General features: G+C 37.8%; 1 protein-coding gene and 1 long non-coding RNA gene across 2 annotated transcripts in view; one reads left to right on the top strand and one right to left on the bottom strand.

Annotated features, from left to right (window-relative positions):
• Window positions 1-22,810, bottom strand: part of PLA2R1 (phospholipase A2 receptor 1) — a 119,968-nt gene that overhangs the window by 44,662 nt on the left and 52,496 nt on the right. The window contains 4 exon segments of the mRNA XM_019923216.3: window positions 1,398-1,482; window positions 5,049-5,194; window positions 6,738-6,940; window positions 18,653-18,822. Coding sequence (XP_019778775.3) covers window positions 1,398-1,482; window positions 5,049-5,194; window positions 6,738-6,940; window positions 18,653-18,822 — 604 coding nt within the window.
• Window positions 1-22,810, top strand: part of LOC109547925 (uncharacterized) — a 147,398-nt gene that overhangs the window by 94,739 nt on the left and 29,849 nt on the right. The window lies entirely within an intron of this gene.

The following is a 22,810-nucleotide window of genomic DNA, read 5'->3' as shown; positions in this document are numbered from 1 at the left end:
CTATGTACCACATCTTATTCTCCAAGTGCCGTATTAATGTTAACCACCCAACTGTGCCATGTGGTGGCTGCCATTTATGGGGTAGGTCGACCCTGCTATGCCCCTTCCACTCTCTGGGCCTTGGTTTCTTCATCAGCAAAACAGTTGGGTGGGGCTGGGTGATCTCTAAGATCTCTTCCTGTTCTCTGGTTCTGATGCCCTTTTCAAAGAAGCAGTCCTGAGGTAGAATCGTTATTTTTTTAAACTAGCACACTCTTACTATTTTTGTTCCCACTATAAGCATGTAGCTTTTCTGCAAACCCCTTCCTTGCTACAGATTTGAACACCATCTATGTAGCAGGCCTAGAGATAGATCCCTTTTCTCTATTGATGTTTACTATTTCAAAGTTTGGCTGCCGCTGTTTTGCCAACGAGGAGACATTATGATATTGTGGCTTTGGAGGCAGACAACCTGTGTACAAATACTGTCTCTCTTATATATTATTTTAGGCAAACTCTTTAATCATTTTAATACCCACTGTATTGAATCACTGTAAGGATGAAATGAGATCATGCAGGAGTGCACTCAGCTCAGTGCTCAGAACATAATTAGGGCTCAATGAACAGGAGCTGCATTAAATGCTCACTGCAGGCTGTTGCTAACCCCAGTTCACAGGTGAAACTGAATAACTTGATTTTGCATGTGCCTAACTTGAGTTTGCATGTGCCTTCAGATGGATCTCATTTTAATCTGGGATACTGCTACTGTTTTTTTCCCTATTATGAGGAAAATCTGAGAAATCCTCATTGCACCTGAAAAAAAAAAAAACCCAAAACGTAATTGTGAGTTCCCTCTTTCCTTCATAGAGGTTTTTTTACACGTGAGGCTGAATGAAAAGCAAGTCTTTTTTTTCCCTTCCAAATAACTTGCTTTGTCTGGGAAGGAGGAGCTGTTTCTAAGGCTGGCATTTCTGTTCTTTTAGAGTGAGAGAAACTGAAAATGTTTCTTTTCACTGTGACACAGACAAGGGTCCCACACTCACACAATCAGGTACTACGCAGCAGAGGTGTGTGGGGGGGGGGGTGCAAAGGAAGCCTGGTATTATTTTAGAGAACAGTTGCTTCTCTGCTGGAGATTCTTCACATGGGAGATGGTTTTGGGGGCTTTTTCAGAGAATTTGATTCCTTTTTGGGACGAGATCTTATAGCTGGCTTTAGAACTATCTGGCTAGCAAAGGTTTCTCAAGACCTTGCTGAAATAACTCTTTTGGTACCAAGGTCTGGTGCAGTTTTTGATTTAGGTTTGGGTCATGGGGAAGATGGTCATTCTTTCCAGGTTCTCTTGGTTGGTTTACCAAGTGGTTCCAGGGCCACCTGCTTTGAATTCATTTTCTTTTCTCTAGCTTGGAAAGACTTACAGGAGTTCCATCAGACCACTCCCAAGAGCCAGCATTCAGTGGGTTTCTTTTGTTAAATCCAATCCAGAACTGCCTTTCTTCTGTCCTATGAAGAGAGGAAACAAAAACTTGGCTCTTCCCGTTGAATTCACAACATTCTGTAAAATGTTCAAGAAATATTTTAAAGTATTTAGTTGTGTAGGGAACAGCTGATGCTACTGGCAAAACTGGTCAAGTCAGCAAGCATTTATTGAACATTTCCTGTAAGCAAAACCTGAGCTATAAAATGAACTGAGAGAAGATTAATCTCACTTCCCATTTCTCTTGGTTTGTATGGTGTGCTCATTGGTGATGGGCAGTTGGGGGAAACAGTCAGCCCGTATTGAGAACATGGCTTTCGCATGTTCATTAGGAACGGCAATATCTTTCAATTAAGACAAGAACACATGAAAGCAAGTTGGTAAGGACTTTTGGAACATCTTTTCCCTAGAGGACTATTTATTTGCTAATTTACTATACTATTTATACTACTTTACTCTTTTAATTTGTTGTTCTTTTGTCAAATGTTCATGTATTCTCTGAAGGTTAATCACCACCACCCCATTTAATAAAAGGTACACAGCAGATTTTTTTTTTGGTTTTTTTTTTAAATGTCCCAATGTAAATAATTCCACAGCAAACCAGTCTGAGGCACGGTAGATTAACTTCAGCCGTCACCACTGGTTAGACTTGGTGAGAAGCCCCACAGAGAACCATCTTCCCTCCTATTAGGCTGAGGACGAATGCGTCAAACCAGAGAGCACTCAATAAATCAAGCAATAAAGCCTAATTATACAACGAATCATCTGACTAAGATAATTTTCTGAGAATAATTTTGAAGAATTAAAGAGTTAAAAGATTCAGAAGTCATGACAGATGCTTTATTTTCCTTAGTGCGCAGAAGAAAGCCTGTTCCGAAGCAAGCCTGTTCTGAAGCATCCCCTTCTCAGATATTTGAGCTCCTTTGCCTGAACGATACAAATGAAAGTAAAATGTGACTTAGAAAAGGTCAGAATCACGGAGGTGCATTGGTCACTGCCATGATAATAACTTACATTTAAGGTTGTGGGAAGGTGAGAATGCTGCCTTAAGGTTAAACCAGGCATATTAATCTTAATGGCCAGGCTGAAAACTCACATCACTCTCCCTGCCTTGAGAGCTTTTTATTCCTTTCCTCACTGAATTTAGAATTTTACATGTTTCCTGCTATATATTGGCTCCTAAACGATGAACTGGTACTTATTTTCTCTTCATCATTTTCCTAAAATTATGTAACTTTAATTAATATAATATAATATGAATATAATAAAATAGAAAAGCAGCGCCATAAGAAGGAGAAGAAGCATGTATGCTAACTATGAGAACTGGTTTATTTGGTATAATTAAGCATGAGATTTGACTGAACTCCCTGGCAGTCTGGACAAAAAGTAAAACATACGTTATATAGCTTTCGTGATTAAGTGCCAAAGATCAATAATTTGATAGATACTTGACACTAAATTCACTAAATTCTTGACATTCCAAGTGTGAGAATTTATATAAATACAAGTGTTATAATGAAATTTGATGTTACAGCAAACTTGGAAGCAGTTTTCATGTATTGTTTCATATAGCAAACCTCACAATATGCAAGTATGAAAGGGTGTTTTGCAAGGGGCTGAAGTCATGAAGCCAAGTTACAACTTAGAAAAGTGGAGACGATCACATCTCCCTTGGATCTGAGGCCCCACACCAGACTAGCAAACCAATCGACAAGGAAGCTTCTTGAACTTTTCTTCAACCTCAGAGAATCTGACTCAGCGGCTCTGGCGTGAGACCAGAGGGCACTGTGTGAAAAAGTCTCCCAAGTGAGTGTGAGAATCAGCCAGATTTGGGAAGTATGGTCTCAGGCCAGCATTTCCTGCAGGGACTAGAAGTTCCATGGGATGTTGGTAATTGGTCTCAAAAAAAAAAAAAAAGGGTTTTGCAGTCAAAGAAATTGCTTCCTTCTAGAAGCCTTTACAATGCTAAAGTATATGGCAAATTTCCAAGATCGTGCCTTGTTTTGCAAACATATTTGACCACAAAATCCCCCTATTTCCCCTGGAGTACTTCATGAGACACACACTGGGAGATATTCCCACCTTTGAGGTCATTTTTGTAGATGCTGGAGATGAATAATTTGATAGATGTTACATATTAACCTTCTTAGGGGAGGGTCCTAAAGGAAACTTGTGGGGAAGGCCAGGATTTTCCTCAAAAAGTAGTTCTGGATTTTCTCTGAGATTCAGGTAAGTGTTTCATTGAGACTTCAGATTTCCAGAGCATGGAACAGAGTACCTGGTATTATATTTGTGTTACATATATATGGAGGCATGCCCCCGCCCCCAGACCACGACATCCTCAGGGGCAGGATTTTGTCTGTCATATCTATTGCATTCTCCAGCCACCCATGCATATAATAGGGTCCCTTCCATAGAAGATATTCTCAAAATACATGCTAACCGACAAGAACATTCTAGAGAAAGAGGCCAAGGGATGAGAAGACTTACTAAAAGAGAACATGATGGTTATTTTCAAATATTTGAAAATAGAGTAGACTTGATCTGGCTTACTAGAAAGTTGATCTTTGAAACTAGCCTCCAACGATGGAATGGGTTTTATCCCAAGTAAAGAGCACTTTGAAACTGAAAGGAATTATGTAGACCAGTGGTCCCCAGCATTTCTGCACCAGCGATTGGTTTCGTGGCAGACAATTTTTCCACTGCCAGGGGTGGGGGGATTGGCGGGACGGTTCAGGCGGTAATGCCAGCAATGGGTAGCGGCAGGTGAAGCTTAGCTCGCTCTTCCGCTCACTTCCTGCTGTGTGACCCAGTTCCTAATACACTGCGGACCGGTATTGGTCTGCGGCCCGGAGGTTGGGGACCCCTGATGTAGACAGTAGATGACCACGGGAATGTAAGTAGAAGAAATTCCCATATTGGGTCAGAGGTAGCACAAGACCTCCTATGTTTCTTCAAATTTAAATTTGATTGATTTTCCAACTTCGTTAAATTCAAGATTCTGTCAACTTGCAAAATGGATGCAGACAAGTGAATGCTTGTTTCCTCAGAGGTAAAATTAGAAGGTTGGATTGGAATTTTTTTAAAAAATTAGCGGGACTTTCTTTTTTTCAAACCAAATCTCACATGGACTCCTGTTATATACAAAACAACTAGAAGGGGAGTTGGCTGGACCTGCTGAGTCAGTGAGCAGGGAACCAGGAGCTCTGCCCACTTGGCCTCTCCTGCTCTGGGGGCTCAGGACCCTCCGGACCCTCAGACAGCACTTTGAAAACCACTGGGCTAGATAATTTCTGAACTTGGCAGAAAAGCTCTAAAATTCTGATTTGAGGTACACAGAAAAGATTTCAAATATCAAAACAATCGTCACTTTGTTCTTTGATTTATGGAATGAGTCGTGGGTGCAATATAAATATAAAACTGTAAGTATGTATTTTTCTTTCACAACTAGTGTTTAGTTGGTTTTAGACTTAAATACTTGAGATTTTGAATATCCCAAATACCCGCCGATATTGGGATACTCATGCCTAAGAAGCCATTACTTGGAGACAAAATATGCGACTGAAATTTTTCAAAATTAACAAGTATTTACCGATTAAATTTTGAATGTAAAAGCTCATTCACAAAATTCTCTTCCTCGATGTGGGCAAAGCTTGCAAGATGAGCTCCAAATTCTTCACAAAATTCTTCAGCTTCTCTCCATGTTCTTTTCGTCAGAACTTTTTCACTATGAAATACCTGTGTAGTAAAAGGAAAAAAAAGTTGACACGGTCATGAATAAGGTGAGGCTGTTTAATTCTGGACAAGAAGATGACAATAATATAATTGTTGTCATTATTCTACTTTAAAAGCTTGACCAAGTAGGGAGAAATAACATTTATTGAACTAAAGTGTGTCTAGTTGTTGTAATACCATTATCTCATTTGATTCTCATGACAAAGTCATGCGGAGGATATGATAGGCTCAGTTTAACAGATGAGGACTCTTTTCCTCCTTGAGAACTCTTTTTTTTCCCCCTCCTAAATTTCCTGTGACTGGGATATGCTTGTCCCTTAATAAAATGTTTGTCAAGAGATGAGGACAGCCAGGATAAGAGAGGTTACAAATTTCAGGTCACACAGCCACAAACTAGCAGAGCTAGGATTAGACCTAGTATTCCATAGCTGAATGAATCTGGCTAACCCAGGCAAAGAAATGAGAAATGAGACCTGGGACCTAGGGCGGGTATATTTCTAGGGTCTTTGGGTCTTAGCTGTGACTAAATTCTTTCCTGTTTCTCAGCTGTCCTCACAATAGCAGGAAGAAGTCAGTCAAATGGCGGGCATACTTTTGACTTTATTTAAGGTCAAGGGTGAGGAACTGAAGACCTGGAGCTTCAGATTCTGGCCTCTGCACCCTTCTCATTTTTAACTGCCTGACACTATGCTGAGTCTCTAATGCCCGGCAGGCACCCTGCGGCCAGGCTTCACCAGGCTCTGATTTGCTGAGACCGGGATGAATAACCTTCCCAGTCCCATGGACCACAGCACAGCATTTCCATATTTTAAATTATATGTCAAAACCCACCTCCGCTGGGAACCTTTTCTCGAATCACTTTAAATTCATAAGCCCTACTGCTATGCCCATCAAACACACCATGTATTTGTTGACATATCAGGGTGATGTGTAGTAGAAAAAGCACTGGACTGGGAGTCCCAAGACCGCAGTTTATTCCAACTCTGTCAATAAATAATTTTGATCTTGGGCAAATCACTTCATCTCACTTCATGCCGCAGTTTACTCATTTCTAAGGTTTAACTTATTGCTCTGTGTGGTCACTTCTGGGCCTATTATTCCATGAATTTAATGTAGGATTATACCTGTGTACATTTAAATTTAGTGTATTACAGGTGTTTCAGGCCATCTATGAGACTGCAATATTTCTAGAGGTAGAGGCTGTCTCCATTCTGCTCTTCATGTGCCCAGGTGCTGGAGAAGAACTTTCTCCCAGGATTTTGGAAATCTCTATTTGTAAAATGAACCAAAGACAAAACCACCAAACAAAAACATCATATTTCAAAAACGTATTTCTGAGAAGAAGATTGTAGATACTGATTTAAATCTAGGATCTAAAGATGATTTGCAAAAAGACATTTCTAACACATATGTGTATATATCTATACCTGTATCTCTCTCTACATCTATATATCTCTATCTATATCTCACTCTATATCTATCTCTCTGTAAATCTGTATGAATAATGTTGGTCCCATTGAGAATGCCCATGTAACCTTCATATTACCTTGAAGCAACTGGCCAGGCCAGGCTCTGACTCCCAATCCAAATAGCAGGAGGAAAAGGGCCATCTCTCTTCTTGCTCAGGTTTCTCCTGATTTTCCACTGGTTGCTTGCACAGGGACATTGCCTTAAAGTGTCTACAGTCCTTCACTTCCCAGCGACCAGGGGGACTCCTTCCTCGAATGACAACACAGCCACCACTGTAGCCTAAAAGCAGAAAACAACACTTTAATACCAGATGACGAGAACGTTTTGTGCTTGGAAGACAGCTCATTAGAGTGTTGAATAATTGACATCTCATAATGAAGCATCCAGACAAGAACAATAAAGATGAAAAAGGATGTTTTATTGGCGTGATCATCTCATTTCTCTTCATCTCTGGAGAAGAGAATAGTAGATGGCAAAGTGAGAGAAGGGAGAATATGAAGCCTAAAATTGGGGCATTTTGAGCTCAGATGGCAAATTATGGGAAATTAGGTGCTGTTCCAACTTGGGACTGAAATATCCCCCATATCTCATCAAATGCCAACATCCCTCTACTTTGAATTATTGAGCGTTTTAACTGTGCAGAGGAAAATTTAACTCGCCATTTATTGAATACCTACCCTGTACACTGTGCTTTGAAACCCTACTGTGAAAAATTAACAATGAAAAATGCATGGTGTTGATCCTCTGGGAAATAGATTCAACAGGAAAAAAATACATAAATGATGGAGTAGAGCAGACTGCAAGGTACACAACAGAAAACCAAACTGTACACCGTGGAAGAGTGGAGAGAATGAGGTATATTGTAAATGGGGTGAAATTCTGGGGGCAGGGATGGGGCAGACATCAGGGAAAAGGGAAAGACCATTTAGTTATGGACAAATTCCATTTTATTCTTTTGCATATGTTTGAACATTTTGGAAGATGAAACATATTTTTCCATAGAAGCAATTTCTATGTTAAGATTCTCAAGTTTGTCATCAAATATATACAACTCATAAGACAGCTAAAAAATGCACTTCAAATTTCAGTGACTAGTAGAAAACAATCCCATTCCAAAAACACAATAAAAATGGAGTAAAAATGAGCTTCTTTTTTCATCAGTCCAGAGCAATCATTCAATTAACTAAATCAACATTCAACAACAACAACAATAAAATTATGCATCTGTATCTATGTACCAGGCTAGGCTTTATATTACTAGCTGCTTGAGATAGAAGGACAAAAAACATTTAGTTTAGTGTGAGACACAAACAGATAAACGATTAATGGCAGCAAACATGATGGATTAAGTGCTATGGTAACAGTGTGTTAAAATTTCTGTGGGGAGACTTCAGAAGGAGTGATGGAGTCTCAGGATGTCAGTAAAGGATTTGCAGGAAATGACATTTGAGCTGAAGTTTGAAGGATGAAAAGGAGAGAAAAGTTTTCAAGGAGTGCTTTTAAAAAAGCAAGTGATTATAGATGAAGCATCTAAAGACTTGTGACGATTCTGGACCTAAAGGCACTTTAAAAAATGTAGTCACTTGGTACTAGATATTTGTCTTGCTTAATTTCCCTTCAGAAGTAATGGCTTCAATTTCTGTAGATACAGGGTAATTGACATTATCCTTGCCAGCCATGTTTTGGTTGTTGAATGCTGATAGAAAGACTAAAGAGAGAGAGAATGAGGAGTGGAATGAGAAGGAAGAAGACAGAGGAAGATGTACAAAGATTTACATTCCTCCTGAAGGAATGGAAAAGAGTTTTTGAAGAAGGAGAAAGAATAATGAAGCTACAACATGAGTGTTTGTGTCTTCAACAATCCTGGTTGCACACCCCGTGTTAGACACCTGCAGGAAGCTCACAGTCGTATGTGTGTGTGCACGCTGATGGTCAAAGAGACCCACGGAGATGAAAATGACCAGTGGTAAACAAGAAAACATGATTGTGTGACATGCAGAAGGAATGGAAGTCAACAGAGAGAGTTGGTCCACACAAAGGCCATCAGTTGGCTCCACTGGCCAGAAGAGCTAGTTAGAGTTCAAGGTGGAGTCTGGGGGGGCCCAGCAGGGGAGAGAGTATAGCATGCCACTGCCCCTGCTGTGATGGAGCACTGCAGGCCTGCTGAGTGTAATTGTGGAACGCAGCTCACAATCTAGCTGAGTCATGAACAACAGAGGAGATGCTGCCTGCTCTGTGTAATGAAATTCGAATGAAATTGAACTGTGGAAATCCATGTGGAATCCGAAAACCTAATATGTATATGGATGGAATTGCTCTAGTTGAAAGAGCAGGAAAAAACACACACTCCCACCTGACTGTTCCATCCTTTCTTCCCAGCAGCCTTTGACTTGGGGTCTGAACTCTGGGGTTCTAGTCCCAGCACAAATACTTAGTAACTTGAAACTCAAGGTTCATAAATCACAAAAAGCCTTGTCTAAAACATAGGGGCAATAATTCCTTTTCTTCTTATGGATTTTCGTGAAGATCTGATAAAATAATATATTAAAAAGCTCCCTGAAAGATATGAAGGGCTAAAACCATCACTAAGATGTTGCTTCTATTCTTATTTTGACTGTTTTCATTACAAAAGCTGGGATTTTGTGGCACAGGTTCTGCCTGCATGTTCAAAGAATTTTTAAAAAGCTCAAATCAGCAAGTTTAAAATGCGATATACTTTTTTGTTGGTCTTGCATTTTGTCTTACTTTCCCACATCAGACAATGATTAAATAGCTTTGGTTTTAGACACTAGATATTCAACTCATCTTCATTAGCGAAGAAGATGTTTGTGAGCTGCTCTGAAGATAAAAAGTGTGCAGTAGTGTTATTGGTATTCGAAAATGGTTAACTTAATGAAACATTTGACCTAAATTTTAGAGTCTCAGCCTCAAAGAAGCAGTAAAGTGGTATAATAAAGGGAGACTGGGCTAAGGGAGATATAAACCAAATTTATAATTTTATGTTGTGGGGATGCTTGTGAAGCCAAATAATAAGGGTAGGGTGTGGAAAAGAGCAGAGGTGTTTCTTCTCCCAGAGAAATTGTTCTCCAATTTGATTAACTCATTTCCCACTGGAAAAGAGCAACTGTCATCCTATCCCTTAGCGGTGAATCTCACATTTGAACTGATTCTCCTCACCTGCCTTAGCCTCCCTCTATCCCCGCCCCTTTACCCTCTCCATCAAACACAAATGGGAACACTTTCAGTTAATTAAGAAATTCCAATTCACTAGTCTAGTCTCTTCAATTTGGTAAAGCTATCTAGCCTTATAGTAAATTGAACCAACCTGGGAAAGCCTCCATCTTTCACTTCTCTGGCCGTATACCTGAAAACAAACAAAATCTATTTGTGGCCTCAGGGCAGGAGGGAATCATAACTGGGCCTTTAGACAATTATTTTACTTGAGCCTGTCTACTCATTTCCCTTTCCCTGCAACAACTTTCACATCCTTAATCTCAGGCCCTCTGCCCCAGCCACCTTCCATCTCTCTCCTCTCCTTCTCCGTGGAGAAAAGTGAAGCTTTGGGTCAGGGAAGGTGAGGTTTCATGGAGTTCTGCTTATCTGCCTGATACCATGTTAGGCATTTTATATGGTCTTTTTCCTATTTAACTTCAAAACCTCTTTGAGGTGGATATTAGCATCTACAGTTCACTAATGGAAAAACCAAGGCACAGAGGTGTAGTAACTTGCCTTAGGGCCATGTAGTTCTTGAGGGTTTGATCTGGAATTTGAAACCATATTTAACTGAGTCTACCATGAGACAATGTCAAGGTACAGAGGAGGTGGACATTCAATAAATAGCTGTTGAATGAATGCTTGAATCTTCCCCTCTAACTATGCTTCTCCATTTCTATGGAGCTCCCTCTCTTTCCCCTGGTCATGCTTCTCTCCTTGGTGAGACCATAGCATTTCATTGAAGATCTACTACCACATTTTTAGTGTGTATGACAGTTACCTATATATTTATAAAAAGATATGGGAAATACCCAAAGGGTGCTCAGAAATGAGGCTGTTTGTCCTCATTTATGTGTTGGTTCATTTCAGTACTCTGATGTGACCTAAAATGGATAACTATCTATCTGCTGGCTAGATACGGTTCTCCTTTCCATGCGTAGGGCAGTTTCAAGAAAACAGATCTGACTAAGCAATCCCATTTTCCTTGTCACTGAGAGAAGATTTCCACTGACTTGAGACAATTAGGGTAAATACTCTGGAGTTATCCCATGAGTGAAACATACCTTTTTCACAGTGCTATCTAGATCTAGAAACACAAACCTTTTGTCACAGAGCCTGAGTTATGGATGGATGCAAAATTTTCTCTATGAAATAACTGTGAAACTCTAATATAACTTGGAAGAGTATTTTTGAATGTCTTAAAGGATGGACTAACCTGTTTTCTTTCACCATAGAGCAGCCTCCATTTATATTGAATCCTTAATCTAAGTACAAAGTACATTTAGGTTTCTAATGCATTAGCTTCTCCCTAAATGAGAAAGGCCCTATTTGCCATCTTTCCCTTTAATCAGTGGCACTAGTTAGTATGGATCAAAACTGTTTTTCCTGTTTTACCTGAATGGTTACTTCTCTTAAAATACCAAGTACCATAGTCTCTTTGTTGTTGTTTTAGTAAGGATAGCAGGAAATTATCTCTTTATAGAAATATCCCAGCTATGAAGCTATGAAGAAATCCCTAATGAATCCATGAATCTAGGCATCGATCATTAATGGCTTCTAACATTGCAAATAGTAAGAGAACTGGACATTATATGCCTCCATATGGAGCATACAACTATCTATGAAATGGTCTTTCCAAAAAAATAAGAGTCTGATTTAGATCAGGCCTCTGATTCCAACTTTTTAAAAATGTCATTTTAAAAATATCAATTTTATGAAAAATAAAAAGAATAGAGTAACTTTTTTTATATTAAAGACTTCCATTTATTAGCACTGTGACACTCAGTGCAAAGAATACTCAAATGTTTGCTTTTTATACCAAAGGTAGTATATTGTTATTCTTCCAGCTCAACAAGCAGTATATACTCTTTAGTGAACTGTTACTTCCTAGAATAGCAGGCGGGCCTCTTCCAGAAGAGTAACACATTTTTAATGTGTTGTGGGGATACAGTAAGAAAACCTAGGGGCTTCCCTGGTGGAGCAGTGGTTGAGAGTCCACCTGACGATGCAGGGGACACGGGTTCGTGCCTCGGTCCGCAAAGATCCCACATGCTGCGGAGCGGCTGGGCCCGTGAGCCATGGCCCCTGGGCCTGCGCGTCCGGAGCTTGTGCTCCGCAATGGGAGAGACCACAACAGTGAGAGACCCGCGTACCGCAAAAAATAAAATAAAATAAAACCTAGACTGAAGGAAGCTCTACAGGACAAACACATTTGCATCAACAAATAAAAATTTTAAAAAATGACAGTGGGCAAGGAAGAGGAAAACACAGATTAAAACAGACTTTAGGAGATATACCAACCAATTACAGTGCATGCACCTTTTCTTGATCTTGATTCAAATGAAGAACTCTAAAATACATTATATAATAGTTATGAATCATTTAGGAATTTGAGCATTAACTGAAGATTTATGATGCTATGGAATTATAGTTAATTACTTTTAGTTGTGATAATTGTATTATAGTCATGTTTCTAAAAAGGAGTCTTTATCTTTTAGAGATAACACTGAAATATTTATGGATGAAATGATATGACATCTGGGATTTTCTATGAAAAAATATGGGAAATGGGAGGAGTGGGTGGGAGTATAGATGAAACAAGATTGACCATGGGTTGATTATTGATGACACTGGGTGATGGGTATATATGGTGGTTCATTATGCTATTTGGTGAACATAATATAAGGTTGAAAAAATGGCAGGACTATGATTCCACCACAGATTGAATATTTTGATGATATGACATAAGGACAGAGTCTTCACTGAGTTTATAAAAAGCTGCAGGCTTCCTGTTCAGTGGTCAATTTATGTAGTCAGTCTGGGCTGGATTAAGGTTCTGACATGGGAACCAAGCTATTGGATTCTTTTGTGACAGGCAGGAAAAAAAAATGTCATTTAGGATGGTGTTTCTGCAAACTGCAATTTAAAAGAAAAAAGGAAACACAGGGGTTTTTATATTGCTGTTTTCTTCAAAAAAAGATTTACATTTTCAGAGACAATTTACTCAATGTCAATCAGCCTGAGCAGCCAAACTGAGCATCACGGTATTATTTTTGCTTCAGGGAAAAGAGAAAAAGAGTAGTGCCACTCAAATAAATTACAGCAGAAACTTATGAATGACAAGGAGTTCTGCTTCAATTCCAAATTTTAGACATTCAAATATGCCCCAAGGAAGATAACATTAAAAACTAAGAACTTTGTCTACTCAAAATATATTAATTTATTTTGACAGGTATAGACACTCCTCACAAAATTACAAAGTATATTAGAAATGATACCTGGGTTTTTTTTCCAGTAATAGTGTGACATGGAACTTTACTATTCTCTGCATTTTAATAACATTCATAAATTTGTAGAATGAGAAGGTTGTTTATTGAGTGAATTGTGATGTTTCTTGTTTAGAGCTATGCAGTCACCGGTTTATATACAAATTTCCTAAACCAATGGTTATACACAAAGAATCTAATTTGTCTTACTTCACCTTGCATGCATCCTTTAAAAGTATAGATTTTTAAAAAAATAAATAAATAAACAATATATTTTAGAGCATTTTAGGTTCACAGAAAAAATTTAGCAGAAGGTACAGACTTCCCTTATACCCTGTGCCCCACGTACCTTACTTCTGACATCCCATACAAGAATGGTACATTTGTTAAAACCTATATTGACACATCATTATCACCCCAAGCCCATGGTTTACATTAGGGGCCGCTCTTGATGTTGTACATTCTGTGGGTTTGGACAAATGTACAATGACATATATCCACCACTGTGGTATCATATAGAATGGTTTCACCGCCCTCCAAATCCTCTGTGCTCTGCCTATAAACTCCTCCCTCCCCCAGCCCCTGGAAACCACTTATCTTTTTACTGTCTCCATAGTTTTGACTTTTCCAGAATGTCATATGGTTGGAATTACACAGTATGCAGCCTTTTCAGATTGGCTTCTTTCACTTAGTAATACACATTTAAGTTTCCTCCATGTCTTTTCATGACTTGATAGCTCATTTCTTTTTAGCGCTGAATAATATTCCATTGTCTGCATGTAACACAGTTTATTCACTCATCTACTAAAGGAAATCTTGATTGCTTGTAAGTTTTGGCAAGTATGAATAAAGCTTCTATAAAAAAAAATCCGTATGCATGTCTTTGTGTCGACATGTTTTCAATTCATTTGGGTAAACACCAAGGAGTGTAAGTGTTGGATTGTATGGTAAGAGTATGTTTACTTCCGTAAGCAAATGCCAACCTGTCATTGAAAGTGGCTATACCATTTTGCATTCCTGCCAGCAATGTATGAGCACTCCTGTTGCTCCAAATCATTGCCAGCATTTGGTGTTGTCAGTGTTTTGGATTTTGGTCATTCTAATAAGTGTGTGGCAGTATCTCGTTGTTTTAATTTGCAATTTCCTAATGACATATGATGTTCGACATATTTTCATATGCTTACTTTTCATCTATATATCTTCTTTAAGATTTTTGTCCATTTTTAGATTGGGTTTTTTGTTTACTTGTTGAGTTTTAAGAGTTCCTTGTATATTTTGTATAACAGTTCTTTATCAGATATGATTTTTACAAATATTTTCTCCCATTCTGTGGCTTGTCTTCTCATTCTCTTGACATTATCTTTCTCAGAGCACAAGTTTTAATGAAGTTTTAGTTCTAATGAAATCTAGCTCATCAATTATTTATTTCATGGATTTTGCTTTTGGTGTTTTATCTAAAAAGTCATCACCATACCCAAGGTCATGTAGGTTTTCTATTATCTTTTCTTCTGGGAATGTCAAAGCTTTGTGTTTTACATTTAGGGTTATGATCCATTTTGAGTTAATTTTGTTAAGGGTGTAAACCCTGTGTCTAATTTTTTTTTTTTTTTTTTTTTTGGCATGTGGATGTGCAATTGGCCACGCACCATTTGTCAAAAAGTTTTTTCTATTGTATTGTTTTTGCTTCTTTTTCAGTGATCAGCTGACTATTTTTGTGTCAGTCTATTTCTAGGCTCTTTATACTTTTTTATTGATTTATTTGTCTTTTTTTTTCTTGCCAAAACCATATTGTCTTAATTGCTGTAGATTTATAATAACTCTTGAAGTCAGGTAGTATCAATCCTCTGACTTTGTTCTTCTCCTTCAGTACTGAGTTGGTTATCCTGGGTCTTTTGCTTCTCATTATAAGCTTTAGAACCAGTTTGTCAATATCCACAAAATAATTTGCTGGTGTTTTGATTGGGATAGCATTGAGTCTGTAGGTCAATTTGTGTAGTAGTGACATTTTGACAATACTGAGTCTACCTATGAACATGGAATCTCTCTCTATTTATTTAGTTCTTCTTGATTTCTGCCATTAAAGGTTATAGTTTTCCTCTATAGATCTTATATATATTGTTAGATTTATATCTAAAAATTTCATTTTGAGGGGTGTTAATGTAATATGTTTTTAATTTAAAGTTCCCCTTTTCATTGCTGGTATACAGAAAAGCAATTGACTTTTGAGCATTAATCTTGTATCCTGCAATCTTGCTATAATTGCTTATTAGTTCCAGGAATTGTTTTTGATTCTTTCTAATTTTCTACATAAACAATCATGTCATCTGTGAACAAAGTTTTATTTTTTTCTTCCAATCTGTACCTTTTAATTGCTTTTCTTGTCTTATTGCATTAGCTAGGACTTCTAGTACAATGTTTAAAAGAGTGTTGAAAAGGAACATCCTTGCCTTGTTCCTGATCTTAGTGGGGAAGCTGCTAGTTTTTCACCATTAAGTATGATAACTGTGGGTTTTCTGTAGACGTTCTTTATCAAGTTGAGGAAGTTCCCCTCTATTCCTTGTTTGCTAACAGTTTTTAACATGAATGGGTGTTGAATTTTGTCAGATGCTTTTTTCTGCATCTATTGATACGATCATGTGATTTTGCTTTTTTAGCCTGTTGATGTCATGGATAACATTAATAAGTTTTCAAATGTTGAACCAGCCTTGCATACTTGGGGTAAATTCCACTTGACTGAGGTGTGTAACCCTCTTTATACATTGTTGGATTCAATTTGTTAATATTTTGTTAAAGATTTTTTGTGCCTATGTTCATGAGAGATAGTGGTCTGTAGTTTTCTTTTCTTGTAATGTCCTTGTCTGACTTTGGTATTAGGGTAATGTTGCCCTCATAGAACGAGTTACAAAGTATCCCTCTGCTTCTAACTTCTGGAAGAAGTTGTAGAAAGCTGGTATGATTTCTTCCTTAAATGTTTGGTAGAATTCACCAGTTGAACCCATATGAGCCTGCTGCTTTCTGTTTTGGAAAGTTATGAATTACTGATTCAATTTCTTAATAGATGTAGGCTTATTCAGAGGGTCTATTTCTTCTTGTGTGAGTTTTGGTAGATTGTGTCTTTCAAAGAATTGGTCAATTTCACCTCGGTTGTCAAATTTATGGATATAGAGTTGCTCATAATATTCCTTTTTTATCCTTTTAATGTCCATGGGATCTGTAGTGATGTCCCTTTTTTCCATTTATGATACTAGTAACTTGTGTCTCCTCTCTTTTTTCTTAGTGAGCCTGGCTAGAGGCTTATCAATTTCATTGATATTTTCAAAGAACCAGCTTTTAGCTTCATTGATTTTCTTCATTGATTTCCTGTCTTCAATTTCATTGATTTCTGCTCTAATTCTTATTATTTCTTTTCTTCTACTTTGAATTTAATATGCTCTTCTTTTTCTAGTTTCCTAAGGTGGAAGCTTAGATTACTGATTTTCAATATTTCTTCTTTTCTATTATGTGCATTCAGTGCTATAAATTTCCCTCTAAGCCCTGCTTTCTCTTCATCTCATAAATGTATTTTCATTTTCATTTAATTTAAAATGTTAAAAAATTTTCTCTTGAGATTTCTTCTTCGACCGATGTGTTATTTAGAAGTGTACTGCTTAATCTCCAAGTATTTTGGAATTTTCTCAGCTATCTTTCTGTTCTTTATTTCTATTTAATTTCATGTGATCTGAGAGCAGACATTGTATGACTTGTTTTAAATTTGTTAAGTGTGTTTTATGGCCTAGAATGTAGTCTATCTCAGTGGATGTTCCACATGAGCTTGAGAAGAATGTGTAATCTGCTGTTGCTGTTGTTGGATGAAGTAGTCTAGAGATGTCAATCATATCCAGTTGATTGATAGTGCTGTTGAGTTCAATTTTGTCCTTACTGATTTTCTGTCTGCTGGATCTGTCCATTTCTGTCATAGGGGTGTTAAGAGTCTCTAACTATAACAGTAGATTCATCTATTTCTCCTTGGAGTTCTATCAGTTTTTCCCTCATATATTTTGATACTCTGTTGTTAGGTACATGCACATTAAGGATTGTTATGTCTTCTTTAGAGCTGACTTTTTTATCTTTATGTAATGTCCATTTTTAATCCCTGGAAATTTTTCTTATTCTGAAGTCTGCTCTGTGTCAAATTAATATAGCTATTCCTGCTTTCTTTTGATTAATGTTAACATGGATATCTTTCTCTATCCCTTTACTTTTAATCTATAGGTGTCTGTATTTAAAGTGGGGTTTTTTTAGACAACATATACTTGGGTCTTATTTTTTGAACCACTCTAAAAATATCTTTTAATTGGTGTTTAGTTCTCTAATTATTGTTATATATGTGATATATGATAACAATTATTATAATATTATAATAATAGTTATCTTTCCTCAGGGAGGAGCTTGAGGCCTCTAACCCATTTCCTCTAGATACAAATTTAAAGATAACCTATTGCCTATTGTCTATTGGGGTAGCCCTGATTGAGATCCCCAGGCAAGAAAGGGACCAAGGGCTTCCCTGGCAGTGCAGTGGTTAAGAATCTGCCTGCCAATGCAGGGGACATGGGTTCGAGCCCTGGTCCGGGAAGATCCCACATGCCACAGAGCAACTAAGCCTGTGAACCACAACTACTGAGCCTGTGCTCCAGAGCCCACAAGCCACAACGAAGAGTAGCCCCCACTTGCTGCAAGTAGAAAAATCCTGTGCATAGCGGCAAATACCCAATGCAGCCAAAAATAAATAAATAAAATAAATAAAATTATTTTTTTTCAAAAAATAAAGGGATCAAGGCATCCAAACAGGGTTCACACTGAGGTAAAGGTGTGTTGGATCTAGGTTGGTGACCTAAGATTAACACAAGGGCCTAAAGCTTGGTCCACAGGGCCTGGTTTTAGTGTAGATTATGGCTGAAACCATTAGCTTCTCCGGCACAGTTTCATGCTTTGGGATCCAGAGCTGAGCACAGGATGGTGAATTAATAGACCTGTAACTCTGAAATTCTGGCTAAGGCACCACAGAAGTCCATGGAGGAGATGGACTAGCAAGAATGTTACCTAAGTAACATTCCACAGCAAAGTCACGTGGCAGTGACTGTGAACTGATTAGATATGCTCAAATGTGGCCATTCACTCTGCTTTGAAGTATGACAGAGTATTCTGGACTGAGTAAGCCCCTGAGATTCTTGGACAATGAGGGCGGATGAGGAAAAGACTTTAGGAGGGAGAAACTGGACTTCTGCTAACAAAGGCATGTGTGGTCTTGAGCAATGAATTTATACCTTGAACTCGTCAAATGACTCATATGAATTATACTTTAAAAAATGGCCAGCCATATATCACCCCTGAGAACCGGTGGTAATTGTTTTAGTTGATTTATGCATTAAGAAAACACTAAGGAAGAATCAGAGGAGGTGGACCGTGAGGTTGATAGAATTTGGGGGCAAAGAAAACAGGAGGGAGAAGTGGTGTGACAGTGCCCTCTACTCACGGGGCTGACGTGCATTCCAGTGTGTGTACTTCACCGGCTCTGACTTCTGCCCTGCCGTCTTCCAAGTGTATTCTCCTGTATCATTTTGATCTTGAAGAGCTATCCAAAAATAAGTGTCCTTCGTTTTTACCACACTACTGATCAAACTGGTAATAAAAGCCTGTTCAAACCTGAAAAAGGGAAAAAGGAAATGATTATAGTAAGTTTCTGGGCAATAAAGAAATGTCGTTAAAACATAATAAGGTGCACAGAATGGCACCCGTGTAAGCATTTCTCATGAATTCTTTAGAACATGGGACAGAAAAATACTCAAAGACCCTGAATGTTACTAATAAATGCCAAACATCAGTGCAATTTCCAGAAATATATGAGTGAGGAAAATTTGATCCTCAAAGGTGGTGCTCAATTCTTTCAAGGAACAGAGTCCGGTTCCAGTTTCGGAGTGTAGGTAGTAAAGTCCAGAAAGCTAGCGATACATTTCTTGGCGCAACATATGCCCTGTTGTGTAATTAGGCCACACAGCACACACATGCTGTAATGTGCATGTGGTGGGGAGGTGGCGGTGGGGGAGGTGGAGAAGAGGGAGGAGGAGGGACCCTATGCTTTTCTGAATGAGCATCTGCCGGACACAGGGTTCACATGCGCCCACCCACCACACTTGCCTGGTGAGAATGGAACAGAAATTGGAGTAGCAATTTTATGTCTCCCAGAGCAGTTTGTTCACAGGCACATGGAGTCACTGGCTTATTCAAATGCGTTCAGATGTGCATATTCACTGAAGATAAATTTAAAACCTTAGGAACTAATCCAAAGAAGTATACCCACTATATTCCCCAAACGGCTGAATGAATTAGTGTTCATTGACTGCTGGCAATGCTCCCTCTTCAACATGAATGCATTGAAAGCAGAATCTAGAAAATTTGTATGCATGTTTCCACATGAATACCTAACAGAAACATGTATTAAACTTTAACCAGCATTGAAGTTTTAAGCTAAATTGGAAACTATCTTGAAAAATTTACTTTCAATACATGTAAAGTTTTGAAGAAACACCTTTCAAACAGTGGTAACTTTTGGCCAGACCCGCTGAGTCATTAAGAAGGGAAACACCTGATGAAATTATCCAGGAAACCTAAGGAGAAAGCATTAGACTTTTTCATCTGATTTTGGATTTTTTTTCATTACCATGCATCTTTAACTTGCTAAAGGAAGCAGAAGAAATGGGGTCATTCAAGAATAGAGGAGTCTCAAAGGAAATAGGGGAGAGAAAGAGAAAACACAAAGAGGCAAACTTTTTAACTGCCTTATGAACATCACTAGCAACAGTTAGTTTTATGAGGCACCCATGATACTCATCTTTGCAGAGCATATGCTTTAGTGAATATTTTCTGCAGATAGTCTATTGATAATCTAAATAGCACACATTTGAAATTAGAAAAGTTCTTTTTAAATCAGATTGCAGTGGCAGAACCTTACATAAACATGCTTCAGAAAGAAGGTATATATAAAAAAAGAAGGTATGTAAAAGTAAATACTCTCTAGATGCTGTGTAAGTTTCCTTACACTTCCACTGGTCCATGCTTTTATAACATGGGATCTGTTTTTCCTTCTCCCCTCTGAGGCAGAGTAGCATCATTATCATGCGTAGCTGGTGCCTGAAACTACAATGCTAGGAGGCCAGCAAGGCACTGCACCATGGAGGCTACGGTCAGGACCACTAGGCACTGTGCTGGTTCTAAACCCAGGGGACATCACTGGTTCTTCCATTACCTTGTACTATGGCATTTATTGGATAATGGAGAGATAACGTTGTCTGTGAGCTTGGTTTCTGGTATCATTATTCATGACAACACTTTGCTTTTGTCCCCTGTTGGTTTTAGATTTATTTAGTCCACTCTGATTTGCTATTTTATAACCATTTATCATTGCTCAAAACAATACAAATCTGCTTTTTGAATTGGCAAGTATATCTTTTAAGCAGTTACATATAATACTAATACATTAAATCCTATAACCTTCAGATAAAAACAGGACTCTAGTTTTTCCTGGTCCAGTTTAGAAGATGGCATTGTAAATAACAAAATTCAGCAACTATATCTTTTTTCTAAACCATGTACTCTAAGAAATTAACTCTGGATAACAGCATGCAATCTCTTGAGTGTCTGTTTCCAACTGATAAAGAAACAAGAGCTCTTTTTATATTCTTTATCACTCACTGTTTGGCTTCAAACACTTAAAGAGTTGTGAAAACTCTGGCTTAACGGTAATAGAGCAGATGACCTCTTAAAGTCTTTTCTGGCCCTGTGTTTTAGAATTCTTCATTTGAGAATATTCCAGAGTTTCATACCTGGATTTTCTGTCTGGTTTACCGATGTTGTTTAATTTAAATGTTATTATGATTTAAGAAACAAACAATAACCATATGTACATATTTTTATGTATTTTTTGAGGAATTCAGTAAAGTAAAAATTGTTATTCTTCAGAAAAACAAATGATAAAATATTTTGCTTATAACCTACTTATAAAATCAAAGTCTGTAGGTGAATACTTCTTAAAAATCAGGAAAAAAAATTTCCCATCAATCCTTTAAAAAGGCAAGCGATCAAATGTTTATTTTCAATGTAAACCAGAAAAAAACAAGTGTATCTTGAACTTCTATCAGTTTGAGAAGAATCTGTTGCTCATGGTGCTAAACATTAAATTTTAATTTAAAAAAAATGCAATTTGAAGATAGCAATGCATTTTTTGGGCATACTTGACACATTTTTTCATTTCAAAGTAAATATTTTATATTTCAAAAATGCACACTTTGAAAAAGGTATTTTATGCTTAAATCTCTAATTGAACATTATATTTCTTCATCAGTTTAGCCAGTGACATATGTAGCTGAAAAAAAAAAAGATGTTTCTTGTCTGTGAATAACACAGTAGTTAGTAGAAATCAGTAATTAATGACTGTGTTTGCGGTACCTAAGACCAGAGATTGAAAAAACGTAATGCATTGGAAGTAGCTTCACTAGAGAGCCATTTCAACTTAAACAATATGTGTATGTATGTATATATATATATATATATATACATACATGATTTGGTTAGGAGGGACTCAGCTTTGAGCTGAGTAATTGCAATTGTATTTCTCCCAATAAAACACTTGTTAGCACTTTTGATACCATTTTCAAATAACTAACTCTATTGCTGAACTAATATTAAAGTGATAAATTGCTTTCTTTTAAATGAAGAATGGCAGTAGAATATCAGTAGTTTTCAAATGGGAGGCGTGTCATGACCACTACTGCAAGAAGTTTCTGATGGTATTCCTCAAGAACTAGAAATGTTAAGTTTTTTGGATATTGTTTCTTTCAAAAGACTAGAAGAAAAATATAGAATTAGAAAATACATCTAATATGTACACAAGAAATAAACCTGGAAGAGCAATGCAAACTTTTAGTGGCAGTTACCTTTGGGAAGGGAAGAGAGATTGGCTGGGAGGGGGCAAGAGTAAAGGTAAGGGGGCACTTTCACTTTTTAATCGCTATTCTTCTGGCTTGCTTGCATTTCTACCAATGAGAATGTTTCTATTGTGTAATTTTAAAAAGGGTAAGTAAAATGTGTTTTTTTTTTTTTTTTCGGTACGCGGGCCTCTCACTGTTGTGGCCTCTCCCGTTGCGGAGCACAGGCTCCGGATGCGCAGGCTCAGCGGCCATGGCTCACGCGCCCAGCCACTCCGCGGCATGTGGGATCCTCCGGGACTGGGGCACGAACCCGTGTCCCCTGCATCGGCAGGTGGACTCTCAACCACTGCGCCACCAGGGAAGCCCCAAAGTGTGTTTTTAAAAAGTAAGTTAACTGCATTCTACCAAAAAATTAAAAACTGTTAGAATTAATAAATGAATTCAGCAAGTGGAGGATACAAAGTCAACACACAAAAATCAGTTGCATTTTTATATACTAACAATGAACAGTCTGAAAAGGAAAATAATTCCATTTACAATAGCATCAAAAATAATAAAGTACTGGGGAACGAACTTGACCAAGGAGGCAAAAGACTTGTACACTGAAAACTAGAAAACATTGCTGAAAGAAATTAAAGAAGATACAAAGAGTCCATCAACAGATGAATGGATAAAGAAGATATGGCACATATATACAATGGAATATT

Source organism: Tursiops truncatus, chromosome 7 (genome assembly GCF_011762595.2).
Source record: "Tursiops truncatus isolate mTurTru1 chromosome 7, mTurTru1.mat.Y, whole genome shotgun sequence".
NCBI classification, from domain to species: domain Eukaryota; kingdom Metazoa; phylum Chordata; class Mammalia; order Artiodactyla; family Delphinidae; genus Tursiops; species Tursiops truncatus.
This window is presented reverse-complemented; position numbering and strand designations above follow the sequence as displayed.